At 40.9% G+C, this 25,241-nt stretch overlaps 1 protein-coding gene across 2 annotated transcripts in view; it reads right to left on the bottom strand.

Moving 5' to 3' along the window:
• Positions 1-25,241, bottom strand: part of macrod2 (mono-ADP ribosylhydrolase 2) — a 424,305-nt gene that overhangs the window by 282,852 nt on the left and 116,212 nt on the right. For both annotated transcript variants that reach the window (XM_080868694.1, XM_080868695.1), the window contains one exon: positions 9,055-9,084. In XM_080868694.1, coding sequence (XP_080724820.1) covers positions 9,055-9,084 — 30 coding nt within the window. The remainder of the gene's footprint in view (positions 1-9,054; positions 9,085-25,241) is intronic.

Raw genomic sequence — 25,241 nt, 5'->3', positions numbered from 1 at the left:
CTTTTACGCGAGCTTCTGTAGCTTTCCTCAGAGATCTGCCAGCACACACATACTGTGGCTGCAGAATGCAGGTGATAATGAAGTGTCTGGGAAAAGAGGATTAGGTGGAGTGGCGGGCATCATCCCCGTGGTATAAACGCTCATCTTTCCCTTAAGAAGGACACATGGAGCGTCTTTCACCTCAGTCTAACTGCCTGTCCTGGTGTCACTCTCAGCTAGCATACTGGGATGGCTGCTGCGGCCTTGCAGGAGAAAACTGCGAGTGGGTTAAAAAAACGGTGGGCCCTGCTCCTCGGGGAAGCTTGGTGTTTCATCCTCTGACACCCATCTGTTTATTCTGCACAGTCAGGCTAAGAGGAGCATAACAGGCAGTGGGAAAGTGAAGATCTTCACCAGGGGAACAGGCTGATACAGAGGGAAGGATGGGAGGGTGAAAAAGAGAGAGACAGAGAGAAGAAGGGAGAGAGAAACTCCTCTTCTTCCCTGTGGTCTGAAAAAAAAGATGACAGTTTTCCTCTGGAGCTTGCTCTGCCCTCCCTGGACTCAAACCTTTCTTGTAGGCAAGAGGCCTGTCAGACACAGCTAACTAGGCTGCCCCATGAGAGATGCAGAAAGCTTGACAGTTTGTTACTAGTTGGCATGAGGCTGTAGCGGGTCAATTTCTGCACAGATAGCGTAAAAAAACAGTGCCACTAATCAGCCACCAGCCAGAATTTAGATATTCTCACCTAAATACTCCCGCTGAGATTTTTATCAGTGCAGTGTATGGATTTATATCTATATACCACCTTAATCTAACTGTACACTTTTATAGTCAGGAGCAGTCAGGCCTTTGGATGTTTATTTGTGTGGCAAAATGCAAACCTCGGCTACGTGCAGTTTGCACGTGTGCGTTTTGCTAAATCAGCCCATACGGAATTGGTCCAGCAGCTAACAACAGTTAACATAGCAGAATAGTACATGGCACATTAACATCACAGAATGCAGATTAGTAATTGTACCAGCTACCACACCTATTTGGTTCCCTCCCATCAGTATTGTGTGGTCTCATGTTAATAACAGCAACTGGAAGCTGAAGGAGAATTATACCACAGACCACTTCAGGGCCACACCGGTAGCATGCTGACTTTATTAAATAATCTGTGTAGTATGTGCTAAATTAAGCATTTAGTTAAAACAGATCATTCTGCTCACTGTGGCTGGCTCAAGGAGTGAGCTTATTCGAGAGTTAGCTAATGGCTCTGCTTAAAGGCAGAGTAAAAATACAATATAAAGAGTATAAAGGGTACAGGAAATAAATTGAACCACCATGTTAAGAACATTAATTGTTAAACTTTAAAAGAAAGTCATCACAAATTCATTTTTTACCTTTTTTAATATTATAGTGAGCCTCAGTGTTTGGCTGATTTTTTTAAATACCTGAACGTATATTTCAGACTATCTATTTCCCTTTTGTCCCTTCTGTGTTATTGGAACAAAATATTTCTCAGGATGCAATCCTGGGTAAATGTTTTCAAAAATGACAGGGTTTCATATGATTGGTATATTGGCATGTCAGCCAGTGCTGAATCACTTGTGAGCGTGTGTCTAAGCTCTTGATGTCCTTGTAATAGCCTTGCCATGATTGGCAGGACTATGGGATGGGGTAGTGCCCTGCTAAGAACTGTTCCCGTCTGTCAGATCTCATCACTCCACAGTGCGTTGCTGGAGGCAGCAGGACCAAAACTGACCACTGAGTCAACTGACAAGACAACTCAGCATCCAGTTATGCCAGAGTAAGGATCACACACACACAACACACACACACACACACACACACACAAGCACACTGGCGTTTAAATTCAGGCAGGCACACAGACATACCATCATGCAAGCAAATGCTTCCATAGTACCACTTAGACTCACAGCCACTGTCATGACAGTGCACAGTTAATAGGAGGCATATATGTAATACACACAGACACATGTATGCAAAAACAGACAGCACCTTTAATTTTGTGCAGGATCCACCCCCAAAACGGCCACTATAAAGCCCGTGCACGATACAAATGTGCTCTGACACTGTGGTTGGCAATGCACTGAGTTGTCTAAAATCTTAACAAGTGACCCAGAAATGCTGGTGAACAAAAGGGACGTTTGGGGTACTTGGGGAGGTCATGTGTGATGCAGTGTGGAAGAGAACTAAATTGACACTTTCTTGCCTGCTCCTTGAGCCCTGTGGAGATATTCTCACGTTGTGTTCAATGAGGGGCGACAGAATAAGGTGGACGATTCTTAAACGAGGTTGAATATCCATTATTGTACAAAAGCAAGTGAATTACCGAGAAGCTGAAATCTACATGTTGTGGGAGTGCAAAATATCTCTCCTTTCAGAGACAGCAAGAGAGCACAAAACGCAGAGAGAGACGCTGCAAGGGTGAAACATGAAGTAAAACAAGCAGTTCCAATATGTTTAGAACAGCAACCCTGAGGGAAGCAGAGGCCCTGACTGTAATATCACATATATTTATTTGCAACAAAATGATTCAGAGGTAGGAACATTCAAATGTGTGCAATAGCAAAGAAAGGTGGACGCCAAAAGGTATGTACCACAACTGTTCAAAAAAGCGAGGACTGCTTATATGCATTTTATGCACTTTGTACTTTGCCATGATTGTAAGTCAAAGTGTAACAGCACTCTGTGGCTGGCAGAGCTAGCATTTAAAACCGATAAGGCTCCGGGGTTTCTCAGTCTTCTCGCTCAATAGGCGATGGACGAGATTCTAGAGAAGTAAAGCTCTTCACCTCAAATGACTCTTTAGTGGCAAAAGGCCACGTAAGACTCTGGATCAGCCTGAAAATGACATAGAAAATAGGTGATCATGTTTTAGAGAACCTCTGGTGTAAGTCTCCATCATAGACACCTAATTTTCTCTCTGCTTTACTCTCAAAGGCCAACAAAGTCAGACTTGTAGTAACCTTGTGCTCTCAAAAAGCACATTCAAATTACAGTGTTGAAAGATCATTTTTACACCCCGATGGCAGATGTGAGAGCAGTTTCAAGAAAACATGCATAGGAAACATGCTTCTTTACGGCTCCATAAAGCTCACTATACCACAGCCACCAGCAAAAGCTCTACAAAGTTTGATATGTTTCTGCTATGTGTGCTGTTTAAAGTTAGACCCCTTCCCTCACCTGCACTGCAGTGCCAGAGATCAAGCGATGCCATCAACGAGCTAATGACATGACTGCCGCAGGCAACAGCGGGCAGCTTGATTTATACATGGGGACAGAGATGAATGATTCATAGGCTGAGCGAGGGATACCGGGACACGTGGAAACTATATGCCCCTCTCACCCGCTCTTATTCGTGGATACTGACCACACCATAAACTCTCTGGAGCACTCCCTTATGCCTCATAAGCTTAGCATTACACAACTAACCAGTCCTGTTAACGCTGCTCGTAACAGCTGCATGAGTGTTTTCTCTCTTCCTCTTTTTGTCTCTACATTTTTTATAACTGTTCCTCAGAGTGTCCCTCTTTACCCCCCTCGGATTCATTCGCTCGCCGGCCATTTCTTCTTCCCTTCCCATTATAATGCAGCGCTAATCCTAAATATGGAACCCACTGTTGTAGGATAAAATAAATGGCCCAATCACTCTGCATCAATTAGTCCATCCATCATTGCTGATTGGAGGATGAGGAGCAAGAGAGGGGGTTGTTCATCGTGGCTGTTCTCTGCGGTGGCATGGGAAGACAGAAATGGCACGCGAAAGCTTTCACAAGGCAATGTTATCTTCACCACTATTTGGGTATCGCAAACTGCAGTCCAGCAGATAACCTTGTCCTGTTACTTTCACTGGAACGCCCTCTAAATCACAGCACCTCTGTCATAAATGATCTGGCGGCATGAGGACGCTTCTCACGCAATAATTACTCAATATGATGACTGACGCGCTGAGACGCTTTAGGTGAAGATGCAGTTGCAAACAACACAAATAATTCATCATCTTGCTGCAAGACACTAAAAGCACTTTTGATTTTAAAAAAAAAAGGAAACGGATCTAGATTCCAGTAAGACGAGGAGATTGTTCTGGCTTTATAGCATATAACCCCTGCATTACACTGTGCTACACATTTAATAAAGGCAAGGAAACACTTCAATGGTAGCACACAGTGCAGTTTTAATGCATACACTCACTTAAAAGTTCACTACACTTGAGATTTGTAGAGTTAAGTTGCTTTATAATTTCACTAAGTAAGTGCAATTTACAAAATGACTTTCCTTGCTTATGCAAGAATGGGGCCAATTCAAATATATTTTTTAATTCAATTATTCAAATCAGTCTGACTGGCTAAAACCAGTGTGAGAGGGCACTCCCATACTTGCATGCACATGTCCTGACCCAAGCCTACTGAGCTGCTGTCACTGAATTACACGGATAAAGAGAGAGAATTGCTGAGTGCTACAGTATACAGTTACAGTACATCACTGCTGTTTTGAACACGCTTAAAAAAGAACATGGAATATTGCAGCACGAATACAGGGCAGGCTTAGATCAGAGTGTAACTAACTCTTCTCTAAATATGCGGAGATAAGTAAATCCCAAGGGTGCCCCACTGACTGAGGAATCTTTGCATTCAATTTATCATTTTACATTATTTAGGTTACTCCATGGGGAAATACGCTATCTCTCTCATAAGTTATGCTAATGGCTGTTACTACCATCTGTGAACTGAGGACCATCAGTCAAGCATAGTGTGTAATCTTTGAGTTATGAGAATAATACGTCATCTTTGAGCGATTAGTCTGGGGGCTTCCAGGGAGCTGTGTAAGGGACAGAAAGTCATCTCGCCCAAACCGTCACCCAACACCACCCTATATCTCGACCTATACCCCTCCCCCTGCAACCGCACAGCGCCCTGCATGGTCCCCTCCAATCGACTCAATAAACAAGCCCCGGGTAAGAGCCAGACAGGATAATGGTTCACCTGGAGGTGACAGGAAAAGAAAACAGAGCTCTTTGCATAAAGAATGGAGATAAAGATAAGCACAGTGGAGCACTTAGGAATCTCAGCAAAGGATTATTCAAACATGTCTTAAAACTGAACACGTGTTTTGTCTTTTTTAACCGTTGTGTTGCGATAATGGCCAGCCTTGCATTTACAGCATAGTGCTGGTGCATCCGTATTGATGATGATGCTCTGCGCTTCTGATCGGATAATTTCACCATGAGCAATCTTTTCTCATATTTCACTTAAAGGCCAGAGCTCGGAACATTTTGTTTTGCGTCTGTTAACTGTGTTTGTAAAGCGCGGTCGTCATGCAGGCGTTTTCACATCATTTCACATCTGAGGAGAGGCAGAAGCGATTGCCTTGTCATATCTTCGGGAGCCTGCATCCCATGACATGTTTAGTTGCAGAAGAGGACAAAGGACGTAAGCACCACGACAGCAAACATAATTATTCTCATCTATTATAATGTGTTAATACCTGCCATGACTCATGCCAGCGTTTAGGATAGGAAGAGTGCTAAAGGCCCGCGGCTCTTGCGTAACGAGTAGCGCAGGCATCGTCGATAACCACGTCGACATTGATATATATTTGTTTTAGGGCTCACTTAAAATGCAGACTTTTTTAATGTTATTAGCCCTGTTTTAAAGAATCTTTGTGTCATTCTGGACGGGTTGAGAGAGTGACCACAGTCGTGGCTGAATTAGCCCAAGCCAAGACACACACAACAAGCCATGCCAGTGACCCACTGCTTGACTGGAGCACAGAAAGGAGGTCCAACCTGAGAAGAACGATTTGTTTGGGTGGTCTAGTTAAAGCCTAGTGCTAAAAGGGCAATGGTTCTGGTTAGAATGCTAATGAGCAAATTCCCCTCCTGGATGGAGACATCAAAGGCAAGTGAAGCTCCCCCGCTCCAGCTACACAGGGCTTCATGGTATCATTGCATAGCCCTGTTTGCACTTGAATGCTTGTGTTTGTGTGTGTGTGGATAAAAAAAAGACAAAGGGACGGGGAAGGCAAAATAGGCAATGTGATGTTTACATTAGGTCTATTCTTTTGGGACAGCATCCAGCATCCAGCCATGCTGTGACACACATCACAAGAGCAACCTGGTACCATTCATAATTACCCTCTATTCACAGAGGCCCTATTTGGGATGCTATTATCAGAGATCATTGTTATTTCCCTCTATGTATGTTTGAAATCCCAGTGAGACCAACATGTCTAAAGCAGATAACAGTGCTATTTTGGTTAACCCCATTGCGTACATAATACTGAAGAGGCATAACCCAGAGAAAATTCCCATCAGTGATTTCTAAGGATTTAATAGAGCATCAGGGCGTAAGAATCTTTTCTTATGAATCGTTTCTCTGTATAACTATTGCAAGAAATATAATGCAGCGTTCCTGTGCATTGAAAAAGGCTCAGAAAGAGCTTTGTTGTCATTTATTTCCATCTTTTCACATTACTCTGACTGCGACAAAACAATCACCAGCAAAACTCTGTTTCTGTTTTGCTGTGACCACATGCCACGCTTGAATAACTGATGCATTCTAGAGAAGTAAAACCTTTTTCTGTGAAAAGACGTCTAAACGAGACCAAATAACAGAGACCATGCAAAGCCAGGGGTGCTCAAAGTACACCTAGGTGGTAAACTAACTTAAATAAAGTAAAGCCTATGTCCAGTTTTCCTGAGCTGTTCAGAGTCCTACTTCCCGAACTGTTAAGAGTTACACATGGCTCAGGTGTGTGAGGCCAGCATGATGGATCATCCTGTTGTGAAGCTACCCCTCTGCAGAGCCCCGAGAAGACAGCTGGGAGATAAGGAGGACCCTATATGAGAGCACATCTCCTCTCCACATCGATCCTCGCCGCCACCAGGCAGGAAGTCTTCACATGCCAAACCGCAGATAGAGGTGGAGAGGGAGAGCAGGGTGACAACAGAGAGAACAGTTTTGCAGGTTTAGCAGACACCTTCGAGTGATAAAGACACTGGAAGATAAAACCCCTCTTGGCCTCATGCAGATAAAAGACAAACGGTGTAGTGCTTTGTTTTAGGGGGAAAATAACAATTTCAGCTCCCTGGTAGATAATAGTAATCTTTCTCTAGTTATAGTCATCGTTGTTTACCACGGCCAAAAAAAAAGAAGAACAGAAAGACTACCCGCTGTGGCAAATTGTGGCAAAGTGGAAATTGGCTTCTTCCTTTACTCTTCTTAAAAATACACATAAAGGACGTATGACATACATGTTGTTCACCTCATGGTCATTTTTGAGTTAACCGACCTCATATCCTGTGCCAGTAACTTAGGAATAGCATCGCTGGAAGTCAATTAGGAATGAAAAGAGGCTTTGCTCTCAAAAAAATGGCACTTGCTACAATTAGAAATTCCTCTGGAGTTAATAAGCGCAGCTGCAGGTTACAATCAGCTAAAATGTTTTCTTGCAAAGTACAACATTAACTGACACATAAGATCTCACGTTCTCATGTTGACAGCCTCCAATTCGCCTCCGTTTTTCGCTGCTGCTGTTATGAAACAGAGCAATCTGTAATATCCTCAGAGCTATTATTAGTTGAAATAGAAACTGGATCAATCACCAAGGCCGGGATTTAAAGAACTGTAAAAAGGTAATCTGGCACAAAATAACAATAATGAAAATGTAATAGCAAAGAGAATTGCTTCTTGTGTTTCTTTGGACACGGCAAATCGATAGCGCGAGTCGCAGCGGAGACAGACACCATTCAGGCGGACAGTATACCTGCTTTACAGGGTCTGGCTTGGTTATGGAGAAGCATGTTTGTGACCCTCTGATCTCAATCACAGAAATTCCTAAGACGGCTGTGCGCTGAGGGCCTCTTCATGCTGCTGATGGATTGAGATTCTACACGGCAAGTTTGCAGTCTTAAAAATGTATCAGACGAGATAAGGGCCACTCCAAGCTGCATGATTAAATGCGAATAAGATTTCAACAGCTCAATGTACACTCTAATGGACACCATGTGCACAGAGCATATAACCGTTGAGTGGCTTTGATCTTCCTTTTTGCCCGTCCTTTGCTTCTGATGAGTCATCTTTGCCAGGTGGTAAACCCTAATGACTGAATAAATGCAGAAGCATCGTAATCACAAGGTGCAGCATGTGCCTTTCTTTTTGGTACACAAAATTATAAAACCTATATAGTTTTGCCCAGAAAGAAAGCAGATGAACCAATCATCCACAATACTGCATTTTTCTCACTAAAGAAAACACAGGAATGAAATGATACAGGCTATAAAAACCTACACATTGGGAAAAATGGCAATATACGATACAGTGAAGATGCTGTTTGATGGTTGCATTAAAATGTGGCGTAAGAAATAAAATGTTTGCTGTGATAGAGACCTTCATAAAACACAACACAGGGAAGAATTTATCTATAATACGTATTTTGATTAGTTATATCAGACAGATAGTTCTGCTAAGGCAGACTGTCATAGTCGTGATCCGACTATACAACTGAAGGCTGTTAATGTGGCTGGATAAACATATAAGTCTGAAGCAGTGACCTTATTTCATTGTCATACCATCCCTACATATGAAAAATTTCCCTGGGGACTAAAAATTAACAGTGTAACTTGGTGCATTTTACCCAAAACCTCATCTCACTGCAGTAAAGAATGATTATTTCAATCATGTCACTGCATAAGTCAAATTTTACAAAGGAAGAACCGTGTGATTGGGCGGTAGCATTCCACTCCCTAACCATTGTTCCCACACCACAATCGGCTGCCTCAGATTTCCAGCATTGCCTTGATGATAATGTCCTTCGGCAGGCTGCTAAAGTAATGACCATCTCTCAGTGTGGTACAGCGCAAGGTTGCTCTGTACCACGCTCTAATATTTTGGCCTTACATTCAGCCGCATTTAACACAGACACTTGAAGTAGACACTGAAATCTGCCATGAACTCAATGAAACAGATGGGCTGAATGCCTGATCTGATAAGTGCAACTTTAATTGCTTTACCATAGGAGCAATCAATGGGACGCGATAGTGAAAAACAAAAGCGTTCACTCACCTCCGCCTCCTCCCAGAAGACTGGAGTTTGCTGAAAAGAGAAGGAAAAAAAGTGCATTTAGTAAAAATAAATGTAAAAAACATACATAAATATGGATAATTCAACAGCACAGGAGATCACAGCGTGACGAGCCTGAAACTGGCTCGAATAATAACAGTTATTTTACAGATTTTTGTATGGCTTTGAAAGGAAAAGCCTATAATGACACATTTCAATAGCTCCGTCTAGCAAATATAACATGAATGTCATCCAACAGTTTGTTTATCAAATCTCCAGTTGACAAAAATGATCAATGTGTGAGGCAGTTTTTTTTTTTTCTTTAAATATCAAATTAGCAACTTGGCAACAAATGTGTGATTCAGTCAGCAGCTACTCAATATACACTCCTCGGCGGATTTTCTTTGGCAAAATCACAGCGGTTGTGCTCAATAAGACATGCGATTCATTAAAAGCAATTAAGAGTAGTGTGCAGTCTGAGACAGTTGTATACTACTGTGCAACAGTGAAATCCAGATATTGTCATGGCTTTGCAGGGTCTGTTCATCTCTCTGGGGAACATGTCACACAAATTGATGGAGACACGGTAAGAAATTATGGTACTACTGGGAGATATATTTGCAAGCAATAAACTGTTTCTACTATGTGTGTCCACTGTAATCAACACTAACAGTATGCTGTAGGTAACTGTGCAGTATATGAAATATAACCTTGGCCTAGAGTTTCACACTATTGCAAAAATAATAAACAAAAATAAATTTCTATCACTAGGACAAGGTATCAGTTTTAATAGTGATGCAACAATCAACCGGACAATAACCAGGTTGAGCTCATTTCCAGCATTCTTTGACCGGACCAGTGACCGACCTGCCATAAGTTGAAATACGAGTCCATCCCTTTCATGCATGTGAAAAAAGCACGCAGCAGCACAGGCAAATAGTCACGTACACTCACAGCTATGTGCTAACATGTCATCAGTGTGGAAGCCTTTCACTGCAATTGAAGTTCCCCAAAGTAAACCACAGGGGAACCAACAACATAACAACAACCCTAATCAAACACACTAAGGTAGTTGAACATGGACATTTTAAAGAAGCTGACGAATGGAAAGTGGTTAAAGTCGAAGATAACCAATCATCAGGTCAGAGCCGGCCACGAGCTAGCAGCCTCTGTATGAGCAAAGGATTAAAGCAGTTACAAGGGAAATTATGGTAAGTAACTGACATTTGTTTTGTTACACAAATCTGTTGTACCTACTTTAATTTGACATGATTAAATATGTCAGGTTAAGTTGTGTGTACAGCAACTCATTTACATGTAATTATTTTTTATCTACTTGCAATTGCAGAGCACCTATTTTCAGTTGTTTAAATTAAAAAAAAGAAATTAAATAACATAAATGTATTAAAAAAAAAAAAAGATCCTGTAATTTATTGCAGTTTAATATGAAAATAACTTAGACATAGACTTCATTTAATTCCACATTGGTTAAATTCACTACAATGTAGTAGGAGCAATAATGATACACATGTATTTTTTAGACAGTATTTATCCTGCGTGGGTATTAAACAGTCTGACTGCTGACAGGGTGAAGGACCAAGAAAAAAATTGTATTGATGGAAAAGTGCTTTTTGTTTGTTTCTGTCAGTTATAGCTCCTAAATCTGAATGAGAATCAGCCAATAAAACTGCAGCTGGTGGAACTCTATGCTTTAGCTTCAGTTTTTCCACGAATGCATTGCTAAAAGAAAACCTAATATGTTCATTTCCAACTTTACATTTTTATTTCTGGACTTTGTAGCTTTTCATGATTAACAAATTTGAAATAATTAAAAAATAATCCCCTTGTTTTTCACTGTGCACTTCAGTCCCTCAGTGGGTGAGTGGGGCTGTCCTCTCACCTTCTCTCCCTGACTAGAAAAGAAAAACTGACAAAGAGCAGCCTGCTGGCGTGAATTCTGGCTGGATGAGAATATTGGCAGCAGCGATCGTATTGTTATGCCGTTCTTGGTCACATAAATACTGGACACTACCATCACATATCCACAGCAAGTTTAAACACCAAATAACTGACATGATCGTCACAATATGCACTTGCCAAAAAAGAAAATGCGTTATGTACCATAAAAGTGTACAGTAGCTTGCTGTCAACACTCCCTGTCTCAGGTTTGCTGCATTTCTAAAGCAATTTGTTCCAGCACATTAGCTGAGAGGAAGGCTTTAGCACGAGGCTTCTGACATACTGTAGATACGTAGAAGACCCCTGAGGTAAAGCGTAGCTCACTGATGTCTGTTGTTCGCTTTCAGACCATTTAGTTCATCACCACTCATACGATGACCTGTGCTGTTCACGAATGGCCGAGTCCCCTCCATTTACTGTAGTTTACTGGTAGTTAACTGTCACTGTGATATACCAGCTGAGAGAGTATCATTAAAATGAACCTGTTTTCATTCTTGCCCCGTAAGATACATTCTTTATACACGCGAGAAGGAAGATTAGAGGGGATTTAAAGTACATCTGTTAATTTGAAAGTTTCTGGAAGAAGGTAGACTATGTGTTTGAAGCGGAGTTCATACAGCGGATATTGGAGGAACCATGCACCGTGCCATGCCTTTAATGATCCTCAGATCCAGCTATGCATCGGGTATCATTAGCAGTCAATGCTTCCCTAATAAAAGCTTATTATTTCTCAGAAACGCTCTGTGCTGAAGTAATAGATAATGAACGTGTGCTATCAGGGAGAGTAATCCAATCACAGCAAAGTCCTGTGGCTTTTATGATTTTTTTTTTTGTTGTTGTTGGTCTGATTACATGTATAAGTGATTTCTGGAGTTCACTCAGTTTCTGGATGTTTCTGTGGAAGCATTACTGTTTTGTTCTCACTTGGGCACCCAACATGAGTGGGCATAACTTCAGTTGTTAAAAAAAAAAACACAACCTCTCCCACTGCAGAATGTGTTTCATCAAAGGCCCTTTGTTGTGTGTATGTGTGTGCACATACAATATGAGCACCAACATACACAAACAAAAAAAACAGCAACTCAAACAGGGATGTACTGACAATGCACTGTCATGTTTACAATAGCACCTCTCCAGGTTTTTCTGTGATGAAAAAGACACTCGTGCTCTCCCAGCCTTTGTTTAGCTCAGGAATCTGACAGCCATCAACAGAAAGCACGCAACTCGAATGTGCGTCGTTTCTACAACAGCCTCTCGTAACCAGGTTGGGACATTTTTCTGTTCATGTTTGAAGATCACAGAAGAAGCTCAGAAGCCAAAAAACACTAAACTAAAGGAATTTTCATCAGTGTATATCTTTCTGCATGATATAAATTTTCAAAGTTTGAAGTTATTCGTGTATAAAAGCACAGTGTAAGTGGTAGTTTCAGTGCCAGTTTAAAGAAAGCTAATACTATGCTAGTTTTCAGCAAAGTCTATCATCATTGTCTAGTCTCCTGGGGAGTCTTCCTATTCCTGAGCTATTAAAATACTGGGGTTTAATTACCTGACATTATGGAAATGCATGCCTGAGGGGGGCGCTTCATTTACTCCACACCTAATCAGAGATTGGAGATGTGGTTGCTAATCAGTCTGACACAACTCTCCTGCATGTGTATGTGTGTGTGAGGCAGAGCAGTGGTAGTAGTGAACAGGGTAGGCCAGGGGTTGAGATGCGAGATACTTTTTTAATGTGTTTATGGGAATAGCCCACTGGGAGATGAGGCGTGTTCTCATCTTTGCAGTCAGTTCGATGAATGTGTGCTTGCGGGGAAAGGTAAAAATGTTGCTATGTGCTTTTATGAGCCCCCAATCCACCCACCCCCATCACCGTTTCCTGTTTTCTCTCATTGAATAATTACAATGTCTTTCTTTACACAAAATACTGTATCGGTAACACGCAGATTCAACAAGCTCAGCCCACATGCATATCAACAGAAACACGTAAAAGTGAAAATGAACGGGGACTTGGTTTAATAACAGGTCTTCGACATAAGACAAATAAGAAGCAGCTGGCAGAGAAGCCAACGCTCCTAGCAACAAAGGCTATGAGCTGGTGCTTTATTCAGTATGACTTGCCTAAGAAGTGCGTCAATTATTCTGAGTGAAAATCAAAACAGAAATCCATATTTGGCCACATCCATCCCATAATGCATATTTTACAGTGTGCGTATTAATTATAAACTAGACCTCCTTGCAGTTTTCCCTGCTCTCGGCTCAGTCTGGCAATCTTTTGGACCAACACATATCAATTCATATTATCTGTTTTGTTTGTTTTCTACCTTTTGCCTACATGTTGAGTTGTCTCTTTAAAGCATGTTTATGCATTTCCTTTTTTGCGATCCTCTCTTTAGCGGGAAGAACTGAATATTTCTTCACCTTTTAAACAGGGGAAAGGATCCCATCACAGCAGGCAGAATATAGGTGCCAGCTTGAGTTTTCAGCCTGGTTGTAGTGAAGGTAAGCCTTGACTGTTGGCAGTGACAAGAAAGAAAAAAAAGCAGAAGCAGAAGCTCTTACAACTAGGAGTTTTTCAGGAGTGCTAGTGTGTCATTCCAGGAGTAGCCATAACATGGGAGATAAATCTCAGTGAAAAGGCTCCCCAGATTGCCTGCAGATGGTAGGTCATTTGGAAGTGCCGGTCCATGCTGTTAGGCTGGCTCATCAAACACGTGTCTGGACTGTCACTGTGGGAACACCTACTTCCTTTCTGCCCTTTGAACCCTTAACCCCAACTGCAACCTCATATACCCCTCACCCAATGAAAACAAAGTGGTGCCACTGCTGTGTATTTTTAGGGCAAGAAAATTCTCCACCAAAGAGTGTGACAGGCATAGTATCAAGAAGCCAGCACACACACACACACACACACACACAATGAAAAAAAGACTATTAAAACCACTGTCTCATCTCAGTGTGTCAAGATATTTGCAGAGCATTCATAAAAATGGCTTTTGTGCACTTCAGTGTATGAGTCCTGTGTGTGTATATGTGTGTGTTTGTGTGCAGAGGGCACCGAGGCATGGATCTGGGTTGCATGTTTGGTGTCGTCAGCAGAGCCCTAGATCATGCAGTTAAATAGGAAGTGCTAGACCGTAACCACAAAACCTCAAGGCAGTAAACAGATCCACTGTCTACCTTCTGCTCTCTGCCACCTTAACTGAACCTTTTAAATATGTTCCATCAAATGCACATTCACCTTATCCTTAGCAGCCTCGCACACGCTTCTCAGCAAGCTCAGACGTTAATAGTGTGCTCCGTTGTGACTTTGGGATAAAAGGTGGGCTACAGAAACTAATAAAAAATCTTTATGGGTCAGGTTGCCTGCTCTGTTGCTGAGTCAAAAGAAATCCTTGTGCAATTTTTCACAGCAACCAGAGCCACCACAGCAATAAAACGCTGCTGGGCCTATCTGGGTCTACAAATCTTACCAGCATTTTCTTAGATTTTTTTGTTGTTGTTTTTTTTAGTAAATACATCCAAGAACAAATGAACTGTCATAAGCGCGCTCTTTGCTTTGTTCCACATCACTCACTGCTGCTTCTGAAGCGTGCCTTACCTGTCCACAAGGAAGGAGTTCTGATTTTATCAAATGTGACGTTACACAGAAAAACTGTCCCAAATAAAAGCACTAACTAGGTCAACAGAGCTGCTCTTTGTTACCAGGAGCCATATTATCTATTATTCGGCTTTAATTAGAAATCTTACTTACAGCTAGTCTGACAGGCAGATGATAAGCATCTTGTGCACAATGAAGTGCAAAAAAAAAGAAGTCCTTGAATAATGAAAAAAAATGAAAAAGTTGGAGGAAATAAAAGCTAATCATTTGAAGGCTTGACTGACACTTAGACGGTCATTAGCTGTTCCTCTTTTTGGTGTTCTGATGTTTAACATGTCAGCTCTGAAAGTCGATCTTCAAAGACTCAGCGGAGTGAAGGACTTTCTTTTAGAGTGGAATAATGTTTGCTCCATACACAGCCGACTTTTCCACTCCACCGGCCTTCCTAACAAGCACTGATACTGTGTGATAGCATGCGTGCGCATCAAATGCATACGTGCGTGTACATGGAAGCATTCCAAATTTGATATCTAGAGCAACCCATCTCATGTCTGTGCAGCTCCGTGTTAAATCGAGACTACTCTAAGCGTCAATGATGGAGGCTGTTCGCTTTTAGTAGCTGCTGAAATTCACACAAATAGAAATAAAATTTAAATGAGCCACCAGTTGTGAAATGAGAGAGAGGACACAGTGGTATTTCTTATTTGTGGCACATTAAAAATGCATGTGGCACCACACATGCTGCCTCGCCTGATAATACTGGTTGGCACTTTTGTTCTTTATATCTTACAGAGGTCCCTAAGGAGCCTGACTGAGGCAGGCAAACTCATAGCCGAGGTGGCACAATCCCAGAAGTCCGTTCACACACAAAATGGCTTCATGTGGGGAAAAAAAGACTGTCTCAAACAAATAAGTCATGGTTGTAACAAGGTGTGCGTGAAATGTGGATAAAATTAAAAAAGCTCTATCGTTATCTCGACGTCAATATGTCAAACTATTTACTGAAATTTTAATTGCGAGTCACTGGCACGTCGATGAAGATGAAAGGAGCGCCAGGAACGACAACAGGGACATTGATATGGAGTGTGTGCATCAATTAAAGCACAATGCACAATGAATTCAAAGGATTCTGGCATTTGTGTGACTGTGTCAGATGCACAAGAAAAGTGGCCCAGCACTGAGTGCTGTATTTGCTTTAACATCTATAGTGTGAAGTGTCTGGCAGTTCAATATTCACAGCCTTGTTAACTGACGTGATTGATTTGGATCGTCAGTTTTTTGTTTAGTTATGAAAAAAATCTGAAAACAGGAGTGTGGTTTCAAAACCGTGGCCTACGCTGTGAGAATATCCACATTTAAAATCAAGGAGCACTCCTAGAGTTTCAGTATTTCGCTATAGCAAATTCAATCTCATAAAAACACATTTGCTATCTACATGAGTATCAGGGGTGGATTTAAAACAATAATTCAGACTGAGAATTTGACTCCATTTCAGGTCCACTCTATTCACATAAAGCCTTACCCTGTTATTTAGGGCTGTCATGATATCACATTTTCTCTACTGTGGCAAAATACTGTTAACAATATAGGAGGATGCCTAGAATAGAGAACTGCAAAAAAGAGCAACTGTTCTCTCTGACAGCTGTGCGTTTCGTCTTTTTACACAAGAAATAAGAGACAAGGGAGGCGGAAAGAGAGTGTATCCATAAATCCCCAAACGCTGTACAAGAAGAAATGACTGGTTAAGATATTATATGCGTTATTAACAATATACAGTACGTAACTCTTAAATATTGTAGTTATTTTCAATACAAGCAGGTATACTGTGAAACCCCTAAGAATCAAATATGTTCAGCATCCCAAATACTAGGACTAACAAAGAGGCCATTCTGAACACTGAGTTTTCAAGGGCACATCTTCAAAAACTCCACAAAATACAGCAATCATAGCACAAATATAAAAGCATAAAACTCTAAAGCCAGATTTTTATATATAAAAGGGTTAGCATAGCCTTTTAAAAACAGAGAATTAGATACTTTCAAATGACTTTCAACTCCATATCAAGTACCAAAAAACGACACATACACACATTCGCTGAAAGCTAAAACGCAAACACGCTTAGCATTTCTGATTTTGCTTGTGTTTTTGACTGACTTGAGATCAGAGGTACCTCACCTATAGGTAAGGGTGACAGAGTTTCATCATCTCATTCCTGCTTTTTAATATGGCAACTCAAGTTCACAGGAGGCCAGTATGACCAATCAGGCCAAAAGGAAATGACTTACTGCTGTGGACACTCCACTAACCAGCAAATATACACTTAGATCCGAGTGATGTAAATTATGTCAGAGGGTGAACAATTTCTTTGTTTTGACTCATCTGTGCAGACGCTACACTTGTAGGGCACCACTACCCAAGCGTTGTCTAAGTGAACCCCGAGCACATTAGGGAAAAACATCAAAACAACTACTCATCAGTGGTGTCTCCAGCTGTGAGTGTGCACACACCACTGAGAAGAGTAAAACAATGGTTTTGGTTCACATAATTTAAAGTTCTTCTAGCTTAAAAACGCATGTGGTACCCTTTGCTTCCCCCATATGGGTTAAAATGTTACTACCTACCTCAGCTGTGCGGCGAGGATGTCATGTGAAGAACTTTTTAACTTGTATCCCCAGATTTGAAAGATAATTTGCTTATGAAAAGAAACGAGGCTTAACTGCTCAGAATCACTGATAGCTTAATGTGAACCCTTCTTTAAGATGTATTTGACTTTGAAGTACAAATTACAATATGAGAGCGCCCTGTTAGTCGCTTCTTAAACCTATTCATAGTCTCAATTGTACATGTCATATAGTGCTGATAGTCGAAATTATGTTGTTTTTACAGCTTCTCTCAGCACCAGTGTTATGATGTCTGAATGTATCAATGTGACAACAGGCTTGTGTCACAGTGATTAATCCCTTTCCTCCGCAGGCTTGTCACCATCATAACAAAGCAACAATACCAGATGCCAAAGCCAGCCCACACGTCTATTGTTATAATTACCTGACCTTCAAATCCACATTAATGAGCCCAGGATGATCCCATTCTCTTTCATCATTTGGCTTCCGAGCCCTCCTTTTATCTAACAAGGTCACCTTTCACAACACCGCTTCTCCCTGAAATACACATCCCCCTCATAAATATACATCCACCTGCATCTGCTCAACCCCCAGTCCTAAAAAGGAAGCTTGAAGAAATTACAAGAAAATGAAGATGTAGGTGGGCCGTGCAAAGCGCGCATTTGTATTTCTTCTGAAGTTGACACCAAGGGAAAAGTCAATGCCACCAAAGTTAGACGCGCGCAACAACTTCCCGACGATTGACGTGTTAGTTAATAATCGTTTTCAACATTAAAGACGCAGCCTATTAACATGAATGAGAAAGACTCGCTGCATGGGCTCTGAAGGCACAATGCAGGGGGGCATCGTGAGAGTAGGGTTCATTAGATGAGTCGTTTCAATCTGCTTCCACAATTTTAATCTCAAACGCACAGTGGTAGTCACAACAGTGACAAAAAAAATCTCTTTGGTTTGTAACAAACCACAAACAGTTTCAGAAAAGTGGCACACTCACGAATTCATTTGTTCTATTATTCCAGCCATTTTTTGCATTGGTGCGATAGAGTTTGCTGAATATTAAAAAGGTGAAACTTCCACATGATATAAATGCGGAAGGACTGTCAAGAGTCCTGCAATGAAAAAATGAACAACTTAAAGCTTAATGGTACACTTCAAGTGCAATTGGTGCGTGCATCCTCTGCAAAGCCCAATGACCTAACTGGCAATTTTACTTTAAGCTATTCAGATCCACACCGACATTTAATGGCTTATTCATTCATCTATGTCTTCATGAAGTGTTCTGAAATTCAGCTTTCATGTAATGTTGATACAAACCAATAGCAATAATTTCCACAAATACCAACATAAATACTCAAATTAAAGTGCATTTACTGACACGTTTAACCATCCAGAGAGGCAAAGACTTAAATCTTTTTAATGGCATCTAAGGAAACCGCAAATCTCACAGACCTTTCATAAGGGAACGCTAGTATATATTGCAAGAGTAGAAGTCTAATGCATAATGGGGAAAGAAATCTATAAAGAAATTCAGTCAGGATAGGTATTCAACATTAAACTTTCTTCATTTGACATAATGTTACGAGAGAGCATGATATTCCAATTCACCCTGTGCAAGTGTTTAAAGAGTTGACCCTTATACTGCGGTTTAGATTAAACGGGTTATCTGCAAACTTCACAGGACCTAGTGTCACTAGAGAGCTCCTGGAGGATTTGAGCCAGCAGCTGCACATTTCTGGATTTATCAGCCTCATGTTAATACAGACCCTTCTTTACTGATGATCAGGCCTGCTGGTATGGTAAAGACTCACGGGCTCCTCTGGGTCTTCACAGTCCACTAACCCCAGTGCATAACCCACCAGACAGCCAGACAGTTCCCCTTACTATATCCAAAAAAACACGGCTGGGATTTCTCCAGATGCAGAAGCCAGGACAGCATTAAATTGGAGATCCTCAGCTACTGAAGTGTGGTTTCAGAATCGACTTCCTTTTTACATATCGCTGCATTCTCTTTGTGGAAAACAGAAGTCTGGAAATAAGGGTCTCGACCTCGATAGCCTGGGCAGGGTATATACACTCAGTTTTAGAGTCCATATAGCTTAAGTGCAGAACATTGCATTAAGGAAGAGTGCATTGTCTTTTTTAAAGCTAAATGTATTTTAACTTCTCTTACTTCCTTAGCAAAATGCACTTAACGGGCACTCAAGAGAATCCATTCCCACCAGCGTCTATTTGATCACAATGATCTAAGTGTTGAGGTGATGTGTGAAGCGAGCCCCGGATGCAGAGGCACACCGTTTATGTCACAGAAACTAATCTCCCCGGAGCGCCAACTGCAATCAGAGTGAAGCATCTTCTTTTCTGCTTATTGAGCATGAAGGCTAAAATGGATTGTGCTTTAATTAAAGGCACTTTATCAAAATGCTCTTAATCCTTTTACAGTTCGAATGTACGTTTCATGCCGTGGAGCAGAGCGCTGGTAATGCATCACTGTTTTAGTTTTGCACAACAGCAAACAGTAAGGTTAGGAGTCTTTTTTGCATAAATATACGAAATACAGGATCTAGTGCTCTGAAATAAAGAGCAACAGAGTTAAACTGAACTGAGCAGATATCTAACAAAGACATGTTAGTCTGCTGTAGTGCATCATGAAGACTTATAAAGCTAGGCCATCCCATTCTGATGAGAAATAATCTCATAAAAATCAAACCTGCATTAACATTAATAGCAGCAGTTGTAGTGATTTGACTATAATGGGGTGTATTTATTTTGACAGAGCTAATACTTTGAGAATATTTTGTCAATATAATTCGTTTGACACCTCAAAAACTTCACATTCGCTGCTGTTTCAGACTCGGTGTAACTTCTTAATCTATGACTAGTAAGATTCTTGGTTTAATCATTAGTTATTATTAATCTCTGGTTCTTTTCCACGGCTTGTCTTTTATCCTGTCTTCCTCATTTCACACATCTCAGCAGATGCCTGAGCCTGGTTCTGCTGGAGACTTCTTCCTGTTAAAAGGTAGTTTTTCTTCCCACTGTCACCAAGTGGTGACTGTTGCTGTTTACCAGGACTGGACTGGGACAAAAAAAAATCAGCCTTTGTATTTTTGGCCCAAGTAGCCCACCCTGAGCGATCAAAATGTTGCAGATGGCCCAGTTAAATATGTGCATGTATTTGTGCAATTCCTCAAAGCAATGGTAAAGCTGAGTAAATAGAATAAATTGGTCAAAGTAGCCATTCATTTCACTTGAATCTTTGAATCTCCGCCTTCTTAATAATGTCCCTCCGTTTATTTTCTTACCATGTTAACTACACCTTCCTCCATTGCTTCCTCAATCTGTTGTTGGGACTGGTGTCCACCGCCCTGCACTCCTCCACTCCCAGTGCTAGTAACAGTAGCCTGCTATGACTGCGAGGACTTGTTATTACTTATTGCAGGTACTACTATTGACGGTATAGCTGCTAACATGTCAGTTAATTTGACACATATCGCTCCCATCTATTTGCAGTTTCTTTTCCTCTCTTACTTAGCTTTTCACATCCACTTTTTCACTTTTGTGTGTCCATCTGTATCAACCACTTCTTCCACACTATACTGTGGTCTACAAGGTACATAAGTGCACAGGGAAGGTAGGGGTGTGGGCTGTTGCGTTAAGAGATTTGATTGAGCAATCCAGTGTCAGTAATGAAAATGAATGAACAGGCTGCTGTCAGCGCTTGTAGGGCCGGTGCAGAGCAACTTTAAGCCGGCCCGTGGCCTGTAAAATTATATTAGCAAGGGAAAAAAATTATATCGAACCATCAGCCGGCAAGTGCGTCGGTGCCTGCCTGGGTCCTTACCCTAGAATTTAAAGCACTTTGGGGTGACTGTTGTGATTTGGTGCTATATAGATATAAAACTGAATTGAATATGTTTTCTAATATGCACCAATATGTCAGAACTGGTGTCATTACAAATAGTTTGTCCAGCAGAGCAGCTCTGACCTCATTGCTTACTCACTGTCAGCACTGCCTGCAGCACATGTAACAGTGCATACTACAGCTGGGCAGAAAGCAGTGTGCAGTCAAGCACTGTGCTTAAGCAAGCTTCTAACTAGTTTGTGAAATACACTGTAACCACCTCTTACCTGCCAATGTCCTCGTATGGCTTTTGCTTGAAAACTAATATGTAATTTTACCAGGCGTGCCCAAACTTGTGAACACAACTGTATATATCTCCCAGACTGCACATTTTTGAAGAACAGTGAGAACATCATGTTCAGACACACCATTAATATAATATTTTTCTGTGCGTGTTTCCTTTGAGTCATATACGGACTGTTTTTCTTTTCTCGTTCAAACAGAATCCCAGTGGCTAATTTCCTTCTCTCTGCCATCAGTAGCCTTTTGTGAAAACAGAAGAAAAAAAAAAGACAACCGGTTTCAATTGCCTATTCAAGTGCACTCTCTGAAGTAGTAAAAACACATGGCTAAGACTAAGAATTATACAATCAGACAGGCAGCATTTTGTCTCGGCAAGGTCACTAAATAAATCTAAGCCTGAATAAGAAACACAAGTGGCGACATGAAGAGCAGAAAAAAACCTGTGCGAGTGTTTCCACCAACCTCACTTTTCAACAGTGTGCTTCTGCTGAGACTCATTTGTGTTTCTTAAACGAATTGATACAATCCATCAGTCAGCTCAAATCAAGTACTCTTGCCTAAAAACTTCTTCATCAAGAACAAAACATCTACTGTGAAGTTGCGCTGTGGTCATCGCAAGCCATGTTGGCAAATTTGCAATCATGTTTCAGGCTCACGGGAAATTAGCTACAGAGACAAAAACTATTATCCACCATAAGGAGTCATCAGAACACTCAATCCTCTGTGTTTGATAAATAAGGCATGGCAAGGAACTCACTAATTAGCCATCATTTTGATTGATAACGCAAGTTAGCTTATTACAGCCCTGTTGTATACACATTGCACTTCACTTCAGAGCATAATGTTTGCATCCGTTTTGCTATCCAAAAGTCTTCCTCTAACATACTCAGAAGACAGGGAACGCATAATCAGCCGCATCAAACTAAATAATTTACAGACATGTTGTCGTCTGAGAGACTGAAGCAGTTATCTTGGGGATGCTTAACTAGCAGAATAGATTGACAATGGTTCTATCTCTCTAAACGATACTGCCGTCCTCCTGCTGAACTTTGCAGTACTGCTTAATTGCAGCAATTAATTGGCTTGCCTCCAAGCTCTTTACTTCATTGTTGAACCCAAACACATAGCCACTGCAGCCAGGGTTAGGTGCTATAGGTGCTAAAGAGTAGATTTTTAGTGTCAGCAGGTAAAGAAGAATGTAGCTAATAGACCGCACTAGTTTTACATAAGTCTGTTAGCTTTTGTGTTCCTGTGTTAAGAGTGCAAAAGGAGGCGGGGCAGTAAACAGAATAAAACTATCACACTGGTTACATTGTAACAGAACAGAGACGATTAGCGATTCTTTCACAGATGATGACTATAGAAGAGAATGTTCAAGAAGAAGAAAATACAGCTAATAAATGGGAAAATTAGTGGGGGCTGTTTGGTGCTGGTGATATCGCCAGATTGCTGGTAACAGCATTCTGCATAAGAATCAAACAGGTTGTGATAAAATAAAACCTGGGAAAGGTGTTCAGCATTTTATTTTTTTTTTTGGAATTCAGATTGTGAGGCCAAAAACTGAAGGCGAGAAACTGAAAGAGGCAGATGATTAATTCTCCTCTTTTGTTGAATAGAACTAGTGAGAAATAAAAACAGACTGTGCCAAGTCTTTTTCTCACATGCATTACAAGTTGAAAAAAACACCACAACTTATGACACGTAATTTTGCTATTCAACAGAACACACCAAACTCATTTTATTACTGGAAAAAGGTGGAAACTGTGAGCAGGTAAAGCTTTAACTCAGCTGGAGAATAATGAAAAAGAAAGACAATGAACAATAAGATCTTGTCATTTAGGAAAAAACTTTTTTTTTGTTGAGTTGTGAGCTTTTAAACTGGTTTCTAGCAACATTTCTCCAGGCTTTCTAAAGGACTTTCAAAGTGTTCTTTAGACAGTTGCTGCTTTTTCACGCATTCTCAGCCCAGCTCTTGTACCTGACCATTTTCAAGGAATGTTTTATTGTTTGTTAAGCCACTAAACACAAAGCTATGAATCATTCAAGAATATGAAATGCACCTTACTCAAGGGATGAAGCAGTGTTATGTCTACACATAACTGAAAACTTAGTAAGCGACCAATTTTAAATGGTATCTTTAGGCACTAAAGTGCTTCCCAGACAGCAGGTATTACTCGTATACTGCCACAAAACCCATCATTTGTTCCCACTTCTTTACTTGAATCCATGTAAAATGCCAATGACAACACAGTTTAACAAAAACAGCATTTTTGCACTAACAGGGAGATTCCCCAAAAACGATTAGATGAAAATCCGCCACAACTGGATGAACAAGATTTATAAATTCTTAGGAAATGAGAGATGCATTTGGGCCTTCAGTTGATCCATCTACGGTTCTCTGAAGCCTCATCAGAAATGGTCTAGTGGACGAACAGCTGTCAAGAAGCCATTCTTAAAGAAGAACACAGAGGCACAGAGAAAAGCCTGAGGTTTTTAAGCAAGAACTAGACAGGCAAGAACAGGGTGAGTGCTGTTGATGTTGGTATAATAATGAACACAGAAGACTATGATCCATCATGCACCATGCAATCTGGAAACCATCAGATTGGCAATGATTTCATTTTTCATAATGGCCATGATCCCAAACACAATGCCAATGCAGTAAAATTATACCTGGACAGAAAAACACAGAATGGACTTTGACATTATTGAAGCAATGTGGGATCATTTGACAAAGACAGGAACAAAAGAGAGCTTTGAATGTCCTTCAAGAATCCAGGAGAACTATTCCTAAGCACTACTGAAAGATGGCTACTCAACCAAGCTTTGCTAAGTAAGTTATGTATTAGAAATATAGATCATTAGAATGACAAAAACTCAGATTTTAGATTTCTTCATAATTCAATAAATTGCTGCACATATTTCCCATTTTCAGAGGAAAGGGATAGAGAATAGAGCGGTGGCTCAAGACTTTTGCACAGTAGTGCATGTCAACACACCATAATGGTATGCAAATTCAATCACACTAGTAATTACTGCACAGCGCTACTATTCCCCAATATCTAATATGACCGAAGACGGAGTTGGCGACTATATCAACCTGCTGTCCCTTAGACAACTTGCAGAAATACAGAGGCTGTTGCAGTGGCACACTGAATACATTGGATCCCAACAAAGAAATAAGCTTTGGAGAATTCATCAAAAAATATAATGTCAGAGGGCAGACAAACCTTTCATGTAACCACACACTCTGCACAAATCAACAGAGCTTTTTCATAGATAGGCCTTTCAATAACACAAAAAAGTTACAAAGGCTGTTTCTAGGGTGAGGACTCAGCAGTAACCTTGCATCCCAAGGACACATCATTTGAAATGCATTGGGTGCCACAGCGCTCTGATATATCCTTTTTTCCAGAATTAACCTTAGCTAGTCTTTCCTGTCACCAACCAATCAGGGAGTATGAGCGGGGACAGGTCCCAAGTCCTGACACGCAAACACGGAGCACTCCTTGTTGTGCCTTTTGTATCTTTACAACTTCCTAGGGCAAGAGGTAAATATGACAAATTGTGCGATAGATTTAACAGGTCAGCACAACACATGTCTGACAAATATAATCTAATTGTAAAACATTTGTTTGGAAAAGCGTTTTTAGAAACATGAAGGATGGAAATGTCTCTGTGACCTCTATTAGAGGCACAGATCTATCTGTATTGAGTCAGGGCAGTCTGTGTTGCAAAAGGGCTCCTGTGTCTCCAAATTTGAGTGCATTGAGGAGAAAAGAGAAAACTGAAGCTACGGATTGTTTAAAGCATTCATGATCAAAATTCAGTTCAGTTCGGAGGGCGAGATGGATGAATGACCTAAATG

Source organism: Rhamphochromis sp. 'chilingali', assembly GCF_963969265.1.
Source record: "Rhamphochromis sp. 'chilingali' genome assembly, chromosome: 20".
NCBI lineage: Eukaryota > Metazoa > Chordata > Actinopteri > Cichliformes > Cichlidae > Rhamphochromis > Rhamphochromis sp. 'chilingali'.
This window is presented reverse-complemented; position numbering and strand designations above follow the sequence as displayed.